At 48.6% G+C, this 18,306-nt stretch overlaps 1 protein-coding gene and 1 pseudogene across 2 annotated transcripts; one reads left to right on the top strand and one right to left on the bottom strand.

Annotated features, from left to right (window-relative positions):
* Positions 1-318: 318 nt before the first annotated feature.
* Positions 319-1,590, bottom strand: LOC309852502 (ferritin light chain pseudogene; annotated as a pseudogene). The gene has a single exon. The product of its transcript is annotated as a ferritin light chain pseudogene (transcript).
* Positions 1,575-2,796, top strand: LOC309852504 (EP300-interacting inhibitor of differentiation 2-like). The gene has a single exon (XM_082709249.1). It carries the CDS (start codon positions 1,677-1,679, stop codon positions 2,247-2,249), a length of 573 nt encoding a protein of 190 aa, XP_082565375.1. The 5' UTR covers positions 1,575-1,676; the 3' UTR covers positions 2,250-2,796.
* Positions 2,797-18,306: the final 15,510 nt, after the last annotated feature.

Here is an 18,306-nt window from a genome sequence, read left to right as displayed (position 1 = left end):
AGGCAGCTGCCTTCGGCTCAGGTCATAATCCCAGCGTCCTGGGATCGGGTCCCACATCGGGCTCCTTGCTCAGCGGGGAGCCTGCTTCTCCCTCTGCCTGCCATTCTGTCTGCCTGTGCTCGCTCTCTCTCCCTCTCTCTCTCTGATAAATAAATAAAATCTTTAAAAAAAAAAAAAAGCTTTAGTAGTTCAGAGGATTGTTGTGAGGAAGATAAACAAACGAATAAACGGAAAGTAATAAAGAACACCCTCTCCCTCCTCCCGCCAAAAACCCCATGAATCTAGACTATTTTGGTATACAATACAGGCGGCTTTTTTTTCTTTCTTTCTCCCCTGCAAAATGCTTTATTGTTTCCATATGGTCCACAGCTTGGGGGAGGACCTCTCCCAGGTGGTTAAAAAGCTGCCTGGCTGCTGGCTGCTCCGACAAACCCAGACAGAAGCCCCGGGACTAAAGGGATGTTAGAGGGGCCCCTCAAAGGTCGCTGGGCTCCAGAGGCTGACAGTCACGCTTGAGGGTGAGCCTTTCGAAGAGATACTCGCCCAGCCCGACCTGGGTGCAGGACACCCTGCGGAGGTTTGTCAGGTGGTCGCCCATCTTCTTGATGATTTTCACCTCCTCACCCAGGAAGTGGCTCTCCAGGAAGTTACAGAGATGGGCGTCCGCACGGGAGGAAGCCAGGGCGTGCAGATCCAAAAGGGCCTCGTTCAGGTTCTTCTCCAGGACCACAGCGGTTTCCATGGCGTCCAGGGCTTTCCCCCACTTGTCGTGGGACGGCTTCTGCACGTCCTGGAAGAGGGAGCTGCCGCTGCGCTGTTCTTGCAACATCAAGAGCTTCTGGGCGCCTTCGAGCTTCTTCTGGGCCAACTCTTGGAAGAAGTGGCCCAAGCCCTCCAGAGCCACATCGCTGCAGTCGAAGTAGAAGCCCAGGGAGAGGTAGGTGTTGGAGGCCCGCAGGTGCATGTTGACTAGGCAGTTGACGGAGGCCTCCACCTCGGTGGAGTAATTCTGGCGAACCTGACAGCTCATGGTTGGTTGGCAACAGGGAGCTAAGCTCAAAAACCGGTGTTGGTTGGCCCCGGAGGCAGAGGGTAGCTGAGGAGATGGTTCCGAGGGTTGAGGCTGTACAGAGGGTTGAGGCTGCACTAGCGGCTGGAGAGCGACCGGAGTCTGGAATAAAGGGTGGCCCTGGGTCTGTTCACAAATTCTGTTGAAACACTGGACAGATCCAGGGGCCCGCCGGACGCACTGTTGGTGGGGCATTATAATCATGGGAGAAGAAGCTTTGAGTGAAGCATCTTGGATGGGATCTTGGGAAAGCCAACAAGAAGCAGTCTTGTAGGACTTTCCTTGTAAACGTTAAACTGGTCCAAATGGAATACTTGGCTCCGCCCTCAGACGTTCGGTTACACCCCCCACCCCCCACGGCAGTTTCAGCTGTGATGGCACATCCGACCGCTAGGTGGCGCCTGGCGGAGAGCGGGTGCCCGGGCACGACGCGTGCGCAGTGCGCCTGGGTTGAGCCGTAGGCCCTGCGCTCGCGCACACGGGATCGCGCCCTGCGTTTCCTGGCGCGCACGCGCTGGCGCATGCGCACTCAGCTGCACGCCGGTAGTCGCGCTCTCCCTTTACCGCAATATTTCTGGGAGCGGCTGAGCTGCCCCCGCGGTCCGAGATGTCCGAACTGCCCGCCGACAGCAGTATCCGGCAGACGGACGCGGCGAATGGCCACCGCGACGTCCGGCAGGCGGAGGTAGGCGGCGGGAGGCGGGAGCCGGCCCCGGCGCGGCCTACAGAGCCCCGAGAAGGTCCGGTGGCGGCGGCGGCGGCGGCCGGGGAAGCCCGCGAGGCGGCGGTCGCCCGCGAGCTGGCGGGGCCGGCGGAGGAAGAGGGCGCGCAGGCCAGACTCCGGTCCCGGCCCGCGAACGGTCCGGGCCTCGCTGCGCTGCCGTACCTCCGCCTGCGTCACCCGCTTAGTGTTTTAGGAATTAATTACCAGCAGTTCCTCCGCCACTATCTGGAACACTACCCGATCGCCCCGGGCAGGATCCAGGAGCTGGAAGAACGCCGCAGGAGGTTTGTGGAAGCCTGCAGAGCCCGGGAAGCCGCGTTCGATGCCGAGTATCAGCGGAATCCCCAGAGGATGGATTTTGACATTTTGACGTTTACTATAGCTCTCACCGCGTCTGAGGTTATCAATCCTCTGATAGAAGAACTCGGTTGTGATAAGTTTATCAGTAGGGAGTAGTCTGGCGACGGACCTGCGTGCAGGGGAGTGAGACTTGGCGCCGGCCGTGTCGCTGCCTCGTAAGAAGTCCGTGTATAGGAGATAAGGCCCATGCCTCGTCGGGGGGGGGGGGGGGGAGGGAGGTTTATCAGGAAAAAGCATCAGGAAGGAGAGAGAAAAGATTCAAAGCCTCGGGTGACTTCTGTGACGTTGGGTTTGCGACTGATAACATTCTTGACCCTGCGTGGTGGAAATGTCTTTGAAAAACTGCTTCCCCAACATGAAGGAGAGGTTTCCTGCAATTGAGACTCGGTGTGAAATATTGGCCATAATAGAGCCGGTGATGAGGAGAGAAATGGTCAGATACTCATGGTAGCAAGGAGGAGTCACAGCTGAGTTACCCTGTAGACAGACTGGAAGCCCCCGGAAGAGAACTTGAAATTGTCAGAATTTGCGCTCTCCTCGCGTCAGGTTTTAGTCTAAGGTGATTTTGTGTTTTCTGAGGCATTTCAAGTGGCGAACAATGTAACTTGTATATATTACGTGATAAATTACGTGTTCGAGAGTTTCTGAAGTTTCTGGATTTTTTTCTTTCATTTTTAATTTTTACTTAAGGTGGGGTTTGGTTTTGTTTTATTTTTTGGCAAATGTATGCACACATCCCCAAAAGTAAAATACATGCTGAAAAGCCTTCCCTCCCTGTCCCCTCCATCCAGTACCACAACCCACATCTGTAGGTGCCTCTTCTGTCTTTGCAGTGTCCTTATGTATACACAAGCAAATGCGAATTTGGGTATTTGGCTGGGGGGGGGGGTGTCTTTTTTTGTTTTTCATTTCTTCACAAAAGTTGGTGTATTTACTGATTTATAAGTTACTTTTCTAGTAAGAACGTATCTTGACGATCCTTCCAAACCACTAGGTTTCCTCATTCTTTTTTAGAGCTGCATTTTGTTTCATTCTGTGGCTGGTTATGCTGTAATTTACTTATCCAGGAACCTACTGATGCGCCTTTGGGTGGTTCCCCATCTTTTGCTTTAGCTTTCTTTTTAAAGATTTTATTTATTGGGACACCTGGGTGGCTCAGTAGGTTAAAGCCTCTGCCTTCAGCTCAGGTCATGATCCTAGGGTCCTGGGATCAAGCACCACATCGGGCTCTCTGCTCCAAGGGGAGCCTGCTTCCTCCTCTCTCTCTGGCTGCCTCTCTGCCTACTTGTGATATGTCTCTGTCAGATAAATAAATCTTTTTTAAAAAACGATTTTATTTATTCATTTGAGAGAGCGAACACAAGCAGGGGCTAGAGGGGCAGAGGGAGAAGCAGACTCCTTGCTGAGCAGGAAGCCCAACTGGGGACGTGATTGATCCCAGGACACTGAGATCGAGACTTGAGCTGATGTCACACATTTAATCAAGTGAGCCACCCAGGTGCCCCTTGACGATATAATACAGCATTTTTCCCTTAACTTTCTTTTCTTATACTTTTTTTTTAAGATTTTATCTATTCGACATAGAGATCACAAGTAGGCAGAGAGGCAGACAGACTGAGAGAGAGGGAAGCAGGCTCCCCGCGGAGCAGAGAGCCTGATGCGGAGTTCAATCCCAGGACCCTGAAATCACGACCTGAGTCGAAGGCAGAGGCTTAACCCACTGAGCCACTCAGGCCCCCCTCCCTTAACTTTTATAAAATGGTGGAGCAGCTTATAATCAGCAGCTTCTTAGATTCTTTGTTATATATAATACCCATAGTGTGAATTTACAGAATTCAAAATTCTGGGCCAAAGGTACTTATTTGAAATGTTATAGATCCTGCGAAGTTGCCTTCCGTACGTGTTGTACCACATTCCACTTCTGCCAGCAACCGAAGGACCTTTCCTTCCAGTCTCGCTGACATAGTAAGCCACCAATGGTCTGGATTTTTCCAATCTATATACTTGAAAGGTAGTATGTTGTTGTTTTGAGAGAGAGAGAGTGAGCATGTGCACACTAGCAGGAGGAGGGAGGAGAGAGGGAGAGAGAGAATCTCAAGCAGACTCCCAGGGGCTCAATCCCAGGCCCCTGAGATCATGACCTGAGCCGAAACCAGGAGTCAGAGGCTTAACCCAGGGAGCCACCCATGCACCCCAACAGTATGAGTTTTTTCTTTAAAAAAAAAAATATTTTTTTTAAGATTTTTATCTACTTATTTCACAGAGAGAGAGAGATCACAAGTAGGGAGAGCAGCAGGCAGAGAGGGGGGGAAGCAGGCTCCCTGCCGAGCAGAGAGCCCCATGTGGGGCTTGATCCCAGGACCCTGAGATCATGACCTGAGCCACCCAGGCGCGCCTGGACAGGATGAGTTTTTTAATTTGCCTCTCTCTTAGGATTGAAAAATCTTTTCTGAGAGTTCTGTATATTCCCTTTTCCATGAACTGTTCATAGCTTCTATCCATTTCTGTCCTGAAGAATTTTGCCCTTTCCGTGTTGATTCCAGGTCTATTTGTGTAACAGTGATATGATAGAATAGCTTGTAATGTGAGTTACAGGTGTGTTTTCCCAGTTGGTCATTTGCATTTGGTTATCCTGAAAGCCTTTTGGTATGGAGTTGTTGGGATTTTTTTGTTTTTTTGGTTTTTTTTTTTGTTTGTTGGTTGGTTTTTTGTGGGTTTTTTGTTTGTTTGGTTTTTTTTTTGCTTTTGCTTTTGCTTTTGTTTTTGTTTGCTGTTTTCTTTTAAACGGGGAAGATTTTGAATCTCAAGGTTTTCTTGGAGGAGGTATGTGTAGTTGGCTTATATTTGAGTCTTTGAGCGACTTGGAATCTATCCTGTAGGAGGTAAGGATACAAAATTTCTTTTTTAGAAAGAAACTGGTATTGTTCTAACACCAGTTAATAACCAGTCCAGCTTTTCCCCACTAACTTTGTTTAAAGATGCTTCTAGGTATACTAAACTGTGCTTTTCATTTTCTGACTACATTATTTTAAATCTGGTAGTGCTAACCCTCGTTACACTTCTTTTTCAGAGTATCTTTGGCTGTTTTTGTTTCTCTTACTAGTCAGCCTCAAAGTCAGCTTACATTGTTTCAGGCAAAGCTTTTCTTTTCTTTTCTTTTCTTTCTTTTGAGAGGTACCTGGGTGGCTCAGTTGTTAGGCGTTTGCCTTCAGCTCTGGTCATGATCCTGGGGTCCTGGGATCGAGTTCCACATCCAGCTCCCTGCTCAGCAGAGAGCCTGCTTTTCCCTCTGCCTGCTCTGCCTGCTGGCCCTCCTGCTTGTGCTCTCTTGCTCTCTCCTTCTCTGTTAAATAAATAAATAAAATATTTAAAAAACAAAACAAAACTTTTTTTTTTTTTTTTTTTTTTAAAGAGAGAGAGAGAGAGAGTGTGTGGGGGCCAAGCAGAGAGAGAGGAAGAGAGAGAATCTCAAGCAGTCTCCACACCCAGCATGGATCCTGGCTGGACACTGGATTCCACAACCGGGAGATCATGACCAGAGCCGAAACCAAGAGTCCCGACACTTGACTGACTGAGCCACCCAGGTGCTCCTCAAGCAAAGCTTTTTTATTAGAATTCCACAGCAGTTAATTTAGGAGTAACTGCTTTGTTAAGATACTGAGACTTGGGGCACCTGGGTAGCTCAGTGAGTTAAGGCCTCTGCCTTCAGCTCAGGTCATGATCCCAGGGTCCTGGGATCGAACCCCCATCAGGTTCCCTGCTTCTCCCTCTCCCACTCCCTCTGCTTGTGTTCTCTCTCTCTTTGTGTCTCTCTGTCAAATCAATAAATTAAATCTTATTTAAAAAAACAAACAAACAGGGGTGCCTGAGTGGCTCAGTGGGTTAAAGCCTCTGCCTTCAGCTCAGGTCATGATCTCAGGGTTCTGGGATCGAGCCCCACATCGGGCTCTCTGCTTGGCGGGGAGCCTGCTTCCTCCTCTCTCTCTCTGCCTGCCTCTCTGCCTACTTGTGATCTCTGTCTGTCAAATAAATAAATAAATAAAATCTTTAAAAATAAAAACAAACAAACAAACAAAGAAACTGAGTCTTCCCATCCCAATGGTCTATTTTCCCTTTAAAAAAAAAAAAAATTTTTTTTTTTTTTTTTTTTTTTTTTAAGTAATCTCTACACCCAGCATGGGGCTTGAACTTACAACCCTGAGACCAAGAGTCCCACACTCCACCAACTGAGCCAGCCAGGCACCCCTATTTTCCTATATTTTTAAAAAAGATTTCCTTTGTGTCCTTCAAAGGAATATTAATGTTTATCCTCAAATGAATGTTCCTAAAGCAGGCCTTTCACAAATCTAGTTATGTATTCCTACATACATTTACCTTTTTTTGTTTTTCCTATGTAAGTGAAGATTATTTCTGTTACATTTTCTCAAAGTTTGCCTGTGTGTTTGAAAATAATTGGTTTAAAAAAAAAAAAGGAATTCATTTCTACATACTTACTTGCTAGCCTGTTAACACACTGAATTCTCTTAATTGTTTATAGAAGTATTTCATGTGGTTCTCTGAGGTTGGAAAACAAGTCCTATTAAATAGCAAAAATATTGCCTCTTTACCTTTTTATACCTAAAACTTCTTTCTCCTTATAAATTCCAGTTCCTTCTGTCAAATGTAAAATTATGTGAAAGACAGACATCCTTGTCTTGTTCCCCATTTTGTGGAAATACCTCACGTACACATTTGTCCCTCTGGAGACGCGTGTTTTACAAAGAATGATGATTGAATTTTGTCAAAGCCCTTTTCAGACTCTTCAGTGATCCTAGGGTTATTTTTAATAGAATACTGATAATTTGTGATGTTTCCATTCTTCAAATGATCCTTATTTACAAATGAGGTATAATCCTTTTATTTGTTTTTGTTTTTTAAGATGTATTTATTTATTTATTTGACAGAGAGAGAGATCACAAGTAGGCAGAGAGGCAGGCAGAGAGAGCGGGGGAAGCAGACTCCCCACTGAGCAGAGAGCCTGATGGGGAGCTCGATCCCAGGACCCTGAGATCATGACCTGAGCCGGAGGCAGAGGCTTAACCCACTGAGACACCCAGGCGCCCTGAGGTATAATCCTTTTAATGTGCTTTGGATTTCTCTTTTTTTTTTTTTTAAGATTTTATTTACTTATTTCACAGAGAGAGCACAAGCAGGGGGAGAAGGAGAGGGAGAAACAGGCTCCCCACTCAGCAGGGAGCCTAATGCAGGGCTCGATCCCAGGACCCTGTGATCCCCATCCCAGCCGAAGGCAGATGCTTAACTGACTGAGCCTCCCGGGCGCCCCTCTGCTTTTCTTTTCTTTCTTTCTTTTTTTTTTTTTTTTAAAAAAAAGGAGGCTGGGGCACCTGGGTGGCTCAGTGGGTTAAGCCTCTGCCTTCGGCTCAGGTCATGATCTCAGGGTCCTGGGATCGAGTCCCGCATCGGGCTCTCTGCTCAGCAGGGAGCCTGCTTCCCTCTCTCTCTCTCTCTCTCTCTCTCTGCCTGCCTCTCTGCCTACTTGCGATCTCTGTCAAATAAATAAAATTAAAAAAAAAAAAAAAGGAGGCTGGCATTAGTATTCTGTAAGTGAAGTTGCTGTGTCCTTTTCTTGTGCCATATTTGTTATTTTTAGATACTAATGTTCTTGCATCATATAAGTAATAGGGAAGCCTTCCTTTCCTAAATTCTGGAACATTTTAAGACCCACTGGAATCATCTTGTTAAGATTTGGTGGCATCTCCTTTGTGACTGTCGGGGCCCCGTGCTTAGGGTGGTGAGGGTGAGGGTCTGGTCGCCACTTTCCCTCCTTTTCCCCACCCTGAGAGAGGTGGATTTGTAGGCACTTAGAAGACAGACATGTCCTCGCGGACTCGAGTGACTGGCTTTCTTGATGGGGTGCCTTTCTTTGCACTCCTTGTGACAGAAGGACTCGGAGGCGGCAGGCACTAAATACACGCCCCTGACCTGCCAGGTGCCTTTTCGATTTCTCTGGTGTGGTGTGTATCTCGGGGTCAAGGCCTGGAGTTTCTGCTTATCAGGTTACCCCGGAGGCTGCTTATTCTCAGTTCTTCCAGGATCTGGCCTGAGACAGAAACAGCAGGTTGTTGCCCAGACAGGAAGCAGCGTGATAACTCTGACGTCCACAGTTGTAAAGCCCTCCGAAGACCTCTTGTCCCTTCATTTGTCCAGAAAAGAACACGGAGGCTTAGAAGGCTCCAGGTCCATCTAAGATCCTGTGTTCTTCCCACTGAAGGGCATTAACCTGAAAGTGGGGATAACCTCTCAGCAGGGGAGCGGGACCAGGGCTTTGCGGAGGGTGGATATTAACAGCATCACTTGGGGTGTCAGACTCCTGGGGTTCACAATCTGATTTTGACAGTTTTCTGTGAGACCTTGGGCTTATTACTCAATGCTCTGTTTCTCCTTGAAGATTCTCTCTGTTCCACAATCTTTATTGGTGATGAAATCTTACAGGGGTTAAATGCATACACTTTTGGAATTTCAGAGGAGGGGACACAAGAATCTAGAGTTCCTGGACCAACACGGGTTCCTTAGAATATGTAAATGCATGTTGTCACATGACCAAGTTAAGTTTTCTTGTATGAAAATCCGCATCTATGATTGCCTAGCAGAGTCCCAGACTCTGGGACTTTTGGTTTGGAGAAATGCTCCCCAACAGATCATCCGAGCGTGGGAAGGGTGTCCAGTAAAAATGGCACTGGGACTGCCAGCTCCAAACTGGATGTAATTAGGATCGTGGATTAAGCTCTGTTTTCTTCAGGGACTGAGTGGAAGACACAGAGAAGGAAAGTAGGTCATTCTCAGCCCGCTAATGAAAATGACTAAGTGGTTTCCGTTTCCTCCTGTCACCAAGACCTATTGTTTTCTGCAAGGAAAGGGAAAAATACGGCCCTTTCTCCAGAAATGGATGGGCCGCACCGCACCCCCGGGAGCAAGCACCCAGCTGAGAATCCTTTCACCTCAAAGCAGACATAGTCTTTATGGTATAACTAGGTATGTGGTCTTTGCCCCTTGTTCCTGCCACAGAGCTCCTGAAATTCACCTAGGAATCCCTGAATGATAAGAGTGATCGGTGTCTTTTGTGGATAAGCATCTTTTGTTCTAAGGAGGTGACTCTCAAGGTGGCCCCATAGATAGCTCCAGGATGAGGACTAGCTGCCAGAAAGACCAAGCCTTGATTAGAAGCTCAGACCTTTCAGCCCCACCCCAGGCTCTGCAGAAGGGACAGCGGCTGGAGGCTGAGTGAATCACCCACGGCCACTGATGTCATCAGTCATGTCTGCATAAGGAAACCTCCATAGACAAGAGTTTGGAGAGATTCCACAAGTGGGTGAACACATTGAGCCGCAGGGAGCTCCGTGCCCCTTCCAGCATACTGTGCCCTCTCTCTCTCCCAGTTTGCTGCTCCAGACTCATTCTGGTGAATTATCTAACTTGGAAGGAGCTGTGGGAACCCCTGAATTGATGGCCAGTTGGCCAAACGTGCTGGCGACAACCTGGGACTTGGGGTGGGGTCCAAAGCGTGGGTAGCCTCATGGGACTGCGTCCTTCCCTTGTGGGATCTAACGCCAACTACAGAGAGTGTCAGCACTGGACTGACCTGTAGGACACCCAGCTGGTGTGCAGAGAGCTGGAACTGGTGTAGATAGCACCTACGCACCTGATGTCAGGCCCATTCAGGGTAGTCTCCGGTTTGACTAATTCATGGGGCAAAATCCTTTTTGTCATTTATTGTGACATGTCCTGGGAGTGATAGCCCGTCCTATTCACGTGTCCCACCCACACTCAAGGGAAGGTGGGGTTATATGAAATGACCCCAGTATGCCTCACTGGGGGTCATCTTAAGATTCTGCCTGCCATAAAAAGTAAATATTGGGGGCACCTGGGTGTCTCAGTCATTAGGCCATCCGCCCTTGGCTCAGGTCGTGATCCCAGGGTCCTGAGATCCAGCCCCGGTGGGGCTCCCTGCTCAGTGGGGAGCCTGCTTCTGCTTCTCCACCCAGGTGCCCCCAGATAAATGAGATCTTTAAAAAAACAAAACAGGGGGACCTGGGTGGCTCAGTGGGTTAAAGCCTCTGCCTTCGGCTCAGGTCATGATCCCAGGGTCCTGGGATTGAGCCCCGCATCAGGCTCTCTGCTCAGCAGGGAGCCTGCTTCCCTTCCTCTCTCTCTGCCTGCCTCTCTGCCTACTTGTGATCTCCGTCAAATGAATAAATAAAATCTTTAAAAAAACCCAAAACATTAAGGAAGCTTATTCTTCCCTCTGTAACTGTTCCCTATTATTGCTGTCTCCTTCCTCCGCTCCCATGGACACCTTCCCTGGCTCTTCAGGACGGTGCACCGTCAGAGTCCACATTCCAGGCAACAGCATGGCTGGTACCCCTTCCCTTAAGAGCACAATCCAAAAACTGCACACCTCCATTTTCTTACATCCTACTGCCCAAGCTTAGTCATGTGGCCATGCCTGGTGGCAGAGGAGTCTGGGAAATGTAGTCTTCAGCTGGGGACTCTCAGGAAGTCCGGGAGGACAGATACTGAGGGACATAGTCTAGCGGTCTCTGCCACAGCCGGGATGCCCAAATCCTCGTTTCCAGCTGGAGACACCAAGCTCAGAGTGCAGATGTCACCAAAAGCTGCTGGGTAAATAAATCAAAGATGGAGGGGGGAAGGGAACCTCTTTGTACTGTACCCCAAGACCAGGGGCTTTTACCAGCTCAGAAGAGCTGCTCTCTCATCCCTGGTGCAAGAAGAGGCAGGTGGGGATAAATGAAGGTGGGGAAATGCATAAATTTGTGACAAGGGCTGGGAGAGGGTCTCTCATGGTTGCCACCTCGTGTCTGGGTGCGGGGTTGCAAGCGGCGGGAGAATGTTCTGAATTTACTGAGGCACCAGTCCTGGATGCTCCCTTCCTCTCACGCTCGTATCTGAGCCGTACAGTGCGGCGGGCAACGCGGGGCTCTGCAGACTGACTGACTGCCCTGGATTCTCAGGGCAGGACTTACGCGCTTACAAGCAGGTATGCCCTGAGAGAGTTAATGTGCAGAGAGTCCCTGTGCCAGGAAGCACTCTTCAGGGATTTTCACTTAACTTGCAGACTTTTTTCAACAGCCCTAGGTGGTCAGTGCTACTACATCCCCTATTTTACCGATGGAGCGACTGAGGCACAGGGAAGTGAAGTTGCCAGAGGTGCCAGAGCTAGAATGTGGCAAAACCGGGATTCGAATTTAGGTAGGTATTTGGCTCCAGGGTCTGTGCTCTTAGCTAGTAAGTTTTAGGGTCCTCCAGGTCTGCCCCACCCCCAGCTGCATGGGCTAATCACGGTCAGGACTAGAAAGAGTCCAGACTCATCGAAGGCCCAGAGCTTCACTTTGGAAGTGCGGGCAGCATGTCTGCCGTCTCTCCAATGACCATCGCATCTTGGCCTCTGCTGTGGCAGACCCTGTTAGGGGCCTGCACTGCGTCTGTCCTCCCCCCTTCTTCCACTGGAGCCAAACATGGGGCTGAGCCAAACCAGGAGCTGTCATCCTCTCCCCACCCGTACCATCCCCTCCCCAGGAGGAGGGCATACCCGCCCAGTCTGCGGGGGAGTCTGAAGTGTTTGTGAATGGACAGCTGCTCCTTTCCAAGAAGGGGATTCTTTTTTTTTTTTTTTAAGATTTTATTTGTTTATTTGACAGACATCACAAGCAGGCAGAGAGGCAGGCAAAGAGAGAGGAGGAAGCAGGCTCCCCGCTGAGCAGAGAGCCCGATGTGGGGATCGATCCCAGGACCCTGAGATCATGACCTGAGCCGAAGGCAGAGGCTTAACCCACTGAGCCACCCAGGTGCCCCCCAAGAAGGGGATTCTTAAAAGGGGTTTTGTTTTGTTTTGTTTTGTTTTTATTTATCTGACGGAGAGTACAAGCAAGGAGAGTGGGAGCTCAGGGAGAGGGAGAAGCAGGCTCCCCACTGAGCAGAGAACCCGGCACGGGACTTGATCCCAAGACTCTGGGATCATGAACTGAGCCCCAAAGGTATACACTTAACCCACTGAGCCACCCAGGCGCCCCCGAAGAAGGGGATTCCGACATAGAGAGTGGTACTAGGATGTGGGGGGGAACCTACAAGTCCCTGATGTTTCTTTCCCCTCTGTGCCCAGAAAGGTGATGGCTTTGGGGATGAGGCCAGGCTACAGAAAATTGTGAGCATTATCAGTGAAGAGATCAGGAGAAGGTAGTGGGGCAACAGGCAGGCTGGAGGGGAGGAAGGTGAGCTGGGAGGGGCAGCAGAGGGATTAAGGGGCACAGGGGAGAGCACCATCCTGGCATCACAGCCAAGACTGGGTGGGGCTTCCAGGAAAGGTTTGTCTCCCTAACAAAAAAAAAAAAAAAAAAAAAAAAAATGCCCCAGCTGGCATTTCCTTCCTTATTCAACCCTTCTCCGCCAGGAATACAGACATCATGGGTAGGGGCGCAACAGTGAAATGTGTGTGAACCCAGCCCCCTCCTACCAGTTCATGGGAAAAACTATTAATTGGTCCTGTTGCGTGAGCAACTGGTGGTCTGGTTTGCTGTTACTTGCAGAGAACACCACTCCAAATGAAACCTACTTGTTCTGTGCCAGGCCTTGAGAATTCCATGATTAAGTAGTGTTAGGATCCCCATTTTACAGAGGAGAATATTGAGGCTCCCAGAGGGAGGGTCCCTTATTGGAGGTCACAGCAAAGGTCTGACTCCCACACTTTGCAGTGACCTCTTGGCTACTGCCCCGTGACCCCATAGCACCAGGTGCAGAGGAGGGGGCCCATCGATGTCCCACGAATCCACACACGGCCCTTGCCCCAGGTCACTGAGACCCCTCCCAACACAGGAATTCTAGGACCTGAGGCTAGATGACCAGGAGCAAACCTGGGGAGCAACAGGCCAAGGCTTCTTGTCAAAGCTGCCCTCCCTTCCCCTCACCCCCAGTCCAGACCCTTGCTGATGCCGGGACCCGGGAACAGGTGACTGCCACAGTCTTCAGGAAACAGTGGGCCAACATTAGACACCATCAGACCAAACACAGGGAGGCAGACTGTATGTATTTCCCTGTTCCCCTCCCCAACCCACCCCAGCCCCAGCCACCATCAGGAAAGGACCTGACTTGGCAACATTTCAGCCCTTCCCGGCATCCTGCTGAGGCTCCTGAAATAGAGAAAGAGAGAAATTTTTCTAAAATACAGTAAATAGTTATTTAAAATAACAACTGTAGGGGCGCCTGGGTGGCTCAGGGGGTTAAGGCCTCTGCCTTCAGCTCGGGTCATGATCCCAGAGTCCTGGGATCGAGCCCCGCATTGGGCTCTCTGCTCGGCAGGGAGCCTGCTTCCTCCTCTCTCTCTCTGCTGGCCTCTCTGCCTACTTGTGATCTCTGTCTGTCAAATAAATAAATAAAATCTTAAAAAAAAAAATTTTTTTTTTTTTTAAATAACAACTGTATTTTTTTTTAACAACTGTATTTTTAAAAATAGCATTTATATTAGGGTTTACTAGGTGTCAGGCACCATACTAATGCTCCCCACTTGAGACCCCTTGCCATTTCTCAAACACACCAGACACATTCCTACCACAGACCCTTTGCACTTGCTGCTCCCTCTGCCTGGAATACTTTCCCCCAGATATTCACATATGCACATGGTTCAATCCCTTACTTCTTTCAAGTGTTTAGAGATTAAAAAAAAAAAAAAAAAAAAAAAAGCATTTTTTTTTTTAGGGGGTTGGGAGAGAGAAAGCGAGAGAGCATGACATGGGGAAGGGGCAGAGGGAGAGGGAGAAACAGGCTCCCCGCTGAGTAGGGAGCCCACCTGGGTCTCCATCACAGGACCCCCGTATCATGGCCTGAGCCAAAGGCAGACCTTCAACTCCCTGTGACCCCCAGGGGCCCCTCAGTTTAACCCACTGAGCCACCCAGGTACCCTTCAGTTTAAATACCATCTTCCGGGCGCCTGGGTGGCTCAGTGGTTAAGCCGCTGCCTTCGGCTCAGGTCATGATCTCAGGGTCCTGGGATCGAGTCCCGCATCGGGCTCTCTGCTCAGCAGGGAGCCTGCTTCCTCCTCTCTCTCTCTCTCTGCCTGCCTCTCTGCCTGCTTGTGATTTCTCTCTGTCAAATAAATAAATAAAATCTTTAAAAAAAAAAAAAATAAATAATAAATAAATAAATAAATAAATACCATCTTCCAAATAAGGTCTTCCCCACCACTCAATTCAGAATTGCAAAAAATTCCCAGCACTCCCCCACTCCTTTCCTGCTTTGTTCTCTTCTCACTACTTCTTTTAATCTTCTGTTTGCTTTGCCTGGCTGTCCCAACACTAGAATATCAGCCTCCCTAGGGCAAGGGTTCTTCCTGTTTTGTTCACTGTCCCATCGTCCCCAGGGACTAGAACAATATCCAGCACAAAATAAGTACTCAGCAAATATTTGTTGAAAAAAAACGAAATCCAAGGAGGTGAAGGCTGTCGTAGTTTCTGGGTTACAGAGGAGGAAACAGGCAGAGAGAGGTGCAGGCATTTGCCTTACGTCACACAGCCAGTAAACAGCAGAGCTGGGATTTGAAGCCAGACAACACTGACTCCAGATTTCTAATGTAGTTGATTGTCGTTCTGGTCCACCCAACTTTCTCCCTCTTTATCCCTCTTCTTCATGTGGTTTGGGGGTACCAACTCCATCCCCTTGTCAGGGAATGGCCACATGAGAGCACTATGTTCCCTTGGGTCTCAGTGATTGATTTTGGAAGGAAAATGTGACCTAATCCAGGTCAATGGGAACTTTCTTCAGGATTCATGCCACCATGAGGGGGAGCCTGTCTGAGAATAAAGTTAGCCCAGGAAAAAAGCAGAACACGGAGTAAAGAAGAGCCAGATTCCCAAGGCCAGTGTTTTGGTGCCTGGATCAAGCCATGCCTGAAGCTAATTAGCCTCTAGACATTTATTCTCATGAGCCAATTTTTTTTTCTTAAGCCAAACTGAACCAGGTTCTCTATTGCAATAAGAACAGTCATTATTTATTCCAATAACAGCAGCTGTCACTGAAGAAGGGATTTGACTGGCCTTTAATTCACAACGCCTAACATCACCTGCTTCAGCTTTGTGTGGCTGGTGGATCCAGGGTTTGAATCTAAGTCTCTGTAACCCCAGAAGCTGCATGCATAACCATTATGCTTCTTGGCAAGTGTGAAAAACAGACCTCTCATCTGCCTCCCAAGCCCCCACCCCCGGATGGCTGCTGGAAAACAGACTTACTAAGTGCCTGGCACATAGTAGGGATTCCAGAAATACTGTTTGTAATTTAAAAAAAAAAAAAAAAACGCTAATATACCATGTGAACACTGTCTGGAATCTGATTCCCAAACCATCTCGACAAAAAAATATTTTTGAGAGGCATCTGGGTGGCTCGGTGGGTTAAGCCTCTGCCTTCAGCTCAGGTCATGCATGATCTCAGGGTCGTGGGATGGAGCCCTGCATCGGGCTCTTTGCTCAGCGGGGAGCCTGCTTCCCGCTCGCTCTCTCTCTGCCTGCTACTCTCCCTACTTGTGATCTCTCTCTCTGTCAAATAAATGCAGTCTTTAAAAAAAAAAAAAAGATATTTCTGAGACACTGGAATAGTATTAAATGCCATTAACACATTTTAAGATTTTTGTTGGGGGGTGATGGGACGCCTGGCTGACTTAGTTGATAGAGCATGTGACTCTTGAGCTCAGAGTCGTGAGTTCAAGCCCCGTGTTGTTCATGGAGCCTACTTAAAAATAAAATAGGGGCACCTGGGTGGCTCTATCCATTAAGGATCCACCTTGGGCGCAGATCATGATCCCGGAGTCCTGGAATCGAGCCCCATGTCAGGCTTCCTGCTCAGTGGAGTCTGCTTCCCCCTCTCCCTCTCTCTCTCCCCTTGTCTAATAAATAAAGCGGGGGAAAAAAAGTCTAGAAAATGCAAACTAATTTATGATAAACAGATCTATGAAAAACAGATCAGAAGGGCACCTGGGTGGCTCAGTCAGTTAAGTGTCTGCCTTTAGCTCAAGTCATGATCCCAGGGTCCTGGGATCGAGCCCCATGTTGGGCTCCCTGCTCAGCGGGGAGCCTGCTTCTTCCTGTCCCTCTTCTCCCCCTCGTTTATGCTCTTCTGTCATCTCTCCCTCTCTCTCAAATAAATAAATAAAATATTTTTTAAAAAAGGGGGGGGCAAGCAGATCAGCAGTTGCCTGGGGCAGGGAAGAAAGCACGAGAAATTATAGTCCCCAAGGAAATTTTGGGGGTGACATACATTCATATGTCAAAACTCATTAACTCATATGTTTTAAACATGTACTGTCTCTTATACATCACTTATGCCCCCAAAAGGTGACAACTTTTTGTAAAAAATAGATAAACAGATTAAATGTATTAAATCTGTAGCAGCTTGCAAATGTGTATGTATAGTAAGTGGTTTTAAAAATGCACTACCTGAGGGGGGAAAAAGTCCAGAATGTGGGGCACCTGGCTAGCTCACTCAAAAGAGCATGTAACTTTTAATCTCAGGGTTGTGAATTAGCCCCACACTGATATATAAAGATTATGCACATAAATTTTTTAAATGAATAAAAAATAAAAATCCAGTATCGGTGGCAAAAAATAAATAAAATCCAGTATTGGCGGCAAATAAATTATTGTGCATATGGTTTAATACTTTATACCAATTCCAATACCAGTGGAACTTTCTGCAGTGATGGATTCTATATCCTCTGTGCTGTCCAATCCAGTAGCCACATGTGGCTATAGAGCACTTGAAATGTAGCCAGTGTGACTAATAACTGCAGTTTTTAAGATTAATTATTTCTTTGTCAGAGAGCGCACGCTGGAAACAGCAGGAGCAGGGGGAGCAGGAGAGGGCAAAGCAGCCTCCCCTCTCAGCAGGGAGCCTGACAACTGCCCTAGGACTTGATCTCCTGACCCTGGGATCATGATCTGAGCCAAAGGCAGCTGCTTAACCGACTGAGACACTCAGGTGTTCCAAAAAGTGAGTTTTTATTGTATTTCATTTTAATTAACTTAATTGTAAATTGCAGAGCATCGGCCTGCTATTGGATAGTACAGCTTTACAACTAGGAGCTAAGAAAGTAAAGAAGGAACCTTAAGTTCTTTTAGAAGAAAATTTAGCCGACATCCCACTGAGCCCTTCTCTGAGCCTTGTAAATTTATTATGTTAAGTGAGGCGTCTTATGGGAGCCTCTCAACAAACCCATTTTACAGAGGATGAAAATGAGGTTCAGAGAAGGGTAGAGCTGACTTGTCCTGATCTAAACAGGGAGGCTGGGCTCAGCTAGGGCTGTGACTAAATCACCTTTGACTCCCAGACAGTGCCCTGCCCCCACCTACCCACCACCCCCATCCTCAGCCCCACCTCACCTCCCTGACCTCACCTCCAGCTGGTCACCTGCTACCTTTTGCTGATCTCCTCCTCGATAATGCTGAAAATTTTCTGCAGCCCGGCCTCATCCACAAAGCCATCACCTTTCTGGGCACAGAGGAGAAAGAGCACGGACATGTAGGTCTCCCACCCCCAGAGGATCCCAGCACTGCCACCTGCCTGCCCGCCCTGTCTGGGCCCCTTGCCAGAATCACCTTCTTTGAATGGACCAGTTTTCCATCTACAAACACTTCGAACTCCCCCGTAGCCTGGGCAGCTCTTTCCTCCTGCTGGAGAGGGAAGGTGGGGGTTGGGGGGAAGGTGAGAGCTCCCCTCCAAGCCCCTGGAATCTCCCAGCCCTGACTGCCCCCCTCAGGCAGGCCACTCACAAATTGGAGACGATTTGGAAATTGCTGCTCCAGACTCTTTCTCAGTAGAATGAACTGCAGAGAGGAGTGGGGAGCATAGGGTCACAGGTCTTGGAGGGAGAAGAAACAGGACCTCCTTCTAGACTTCATGTCCTAATCCCCCTTCCCAGGCCCCGCCACCCACCTACAAAATCAAAACTACTTACCCGAAGGCTATAGCTTCAGAGGCCGCTGGAGAGAGGGCAGAGAGAGATGGAGGGAAGACACTACATCAGTATCTCCTCTAGCCCAGAGGGAGCCTGGGAACAGTCTGATCCTGTCCCTCCGCTGCTTGGAACCCTCCCATAGT

This window comes from Mustela nivalis (assembly GCF_964662115.1).
Source record: "Mustela nivalis genome assembly, chromosome: 18".
Lineage (NCBI taxonomy): Eukaryota > Metazoa > Chordata > Mammalia > Carnivora > Mustelidae > Mustela > Mustela nivalis.
The sequence above is the reverse complement of the archived record's forward strand: the minus strand, read 5'-3'. Positions and strand labels throughout refer to the sequence as shown.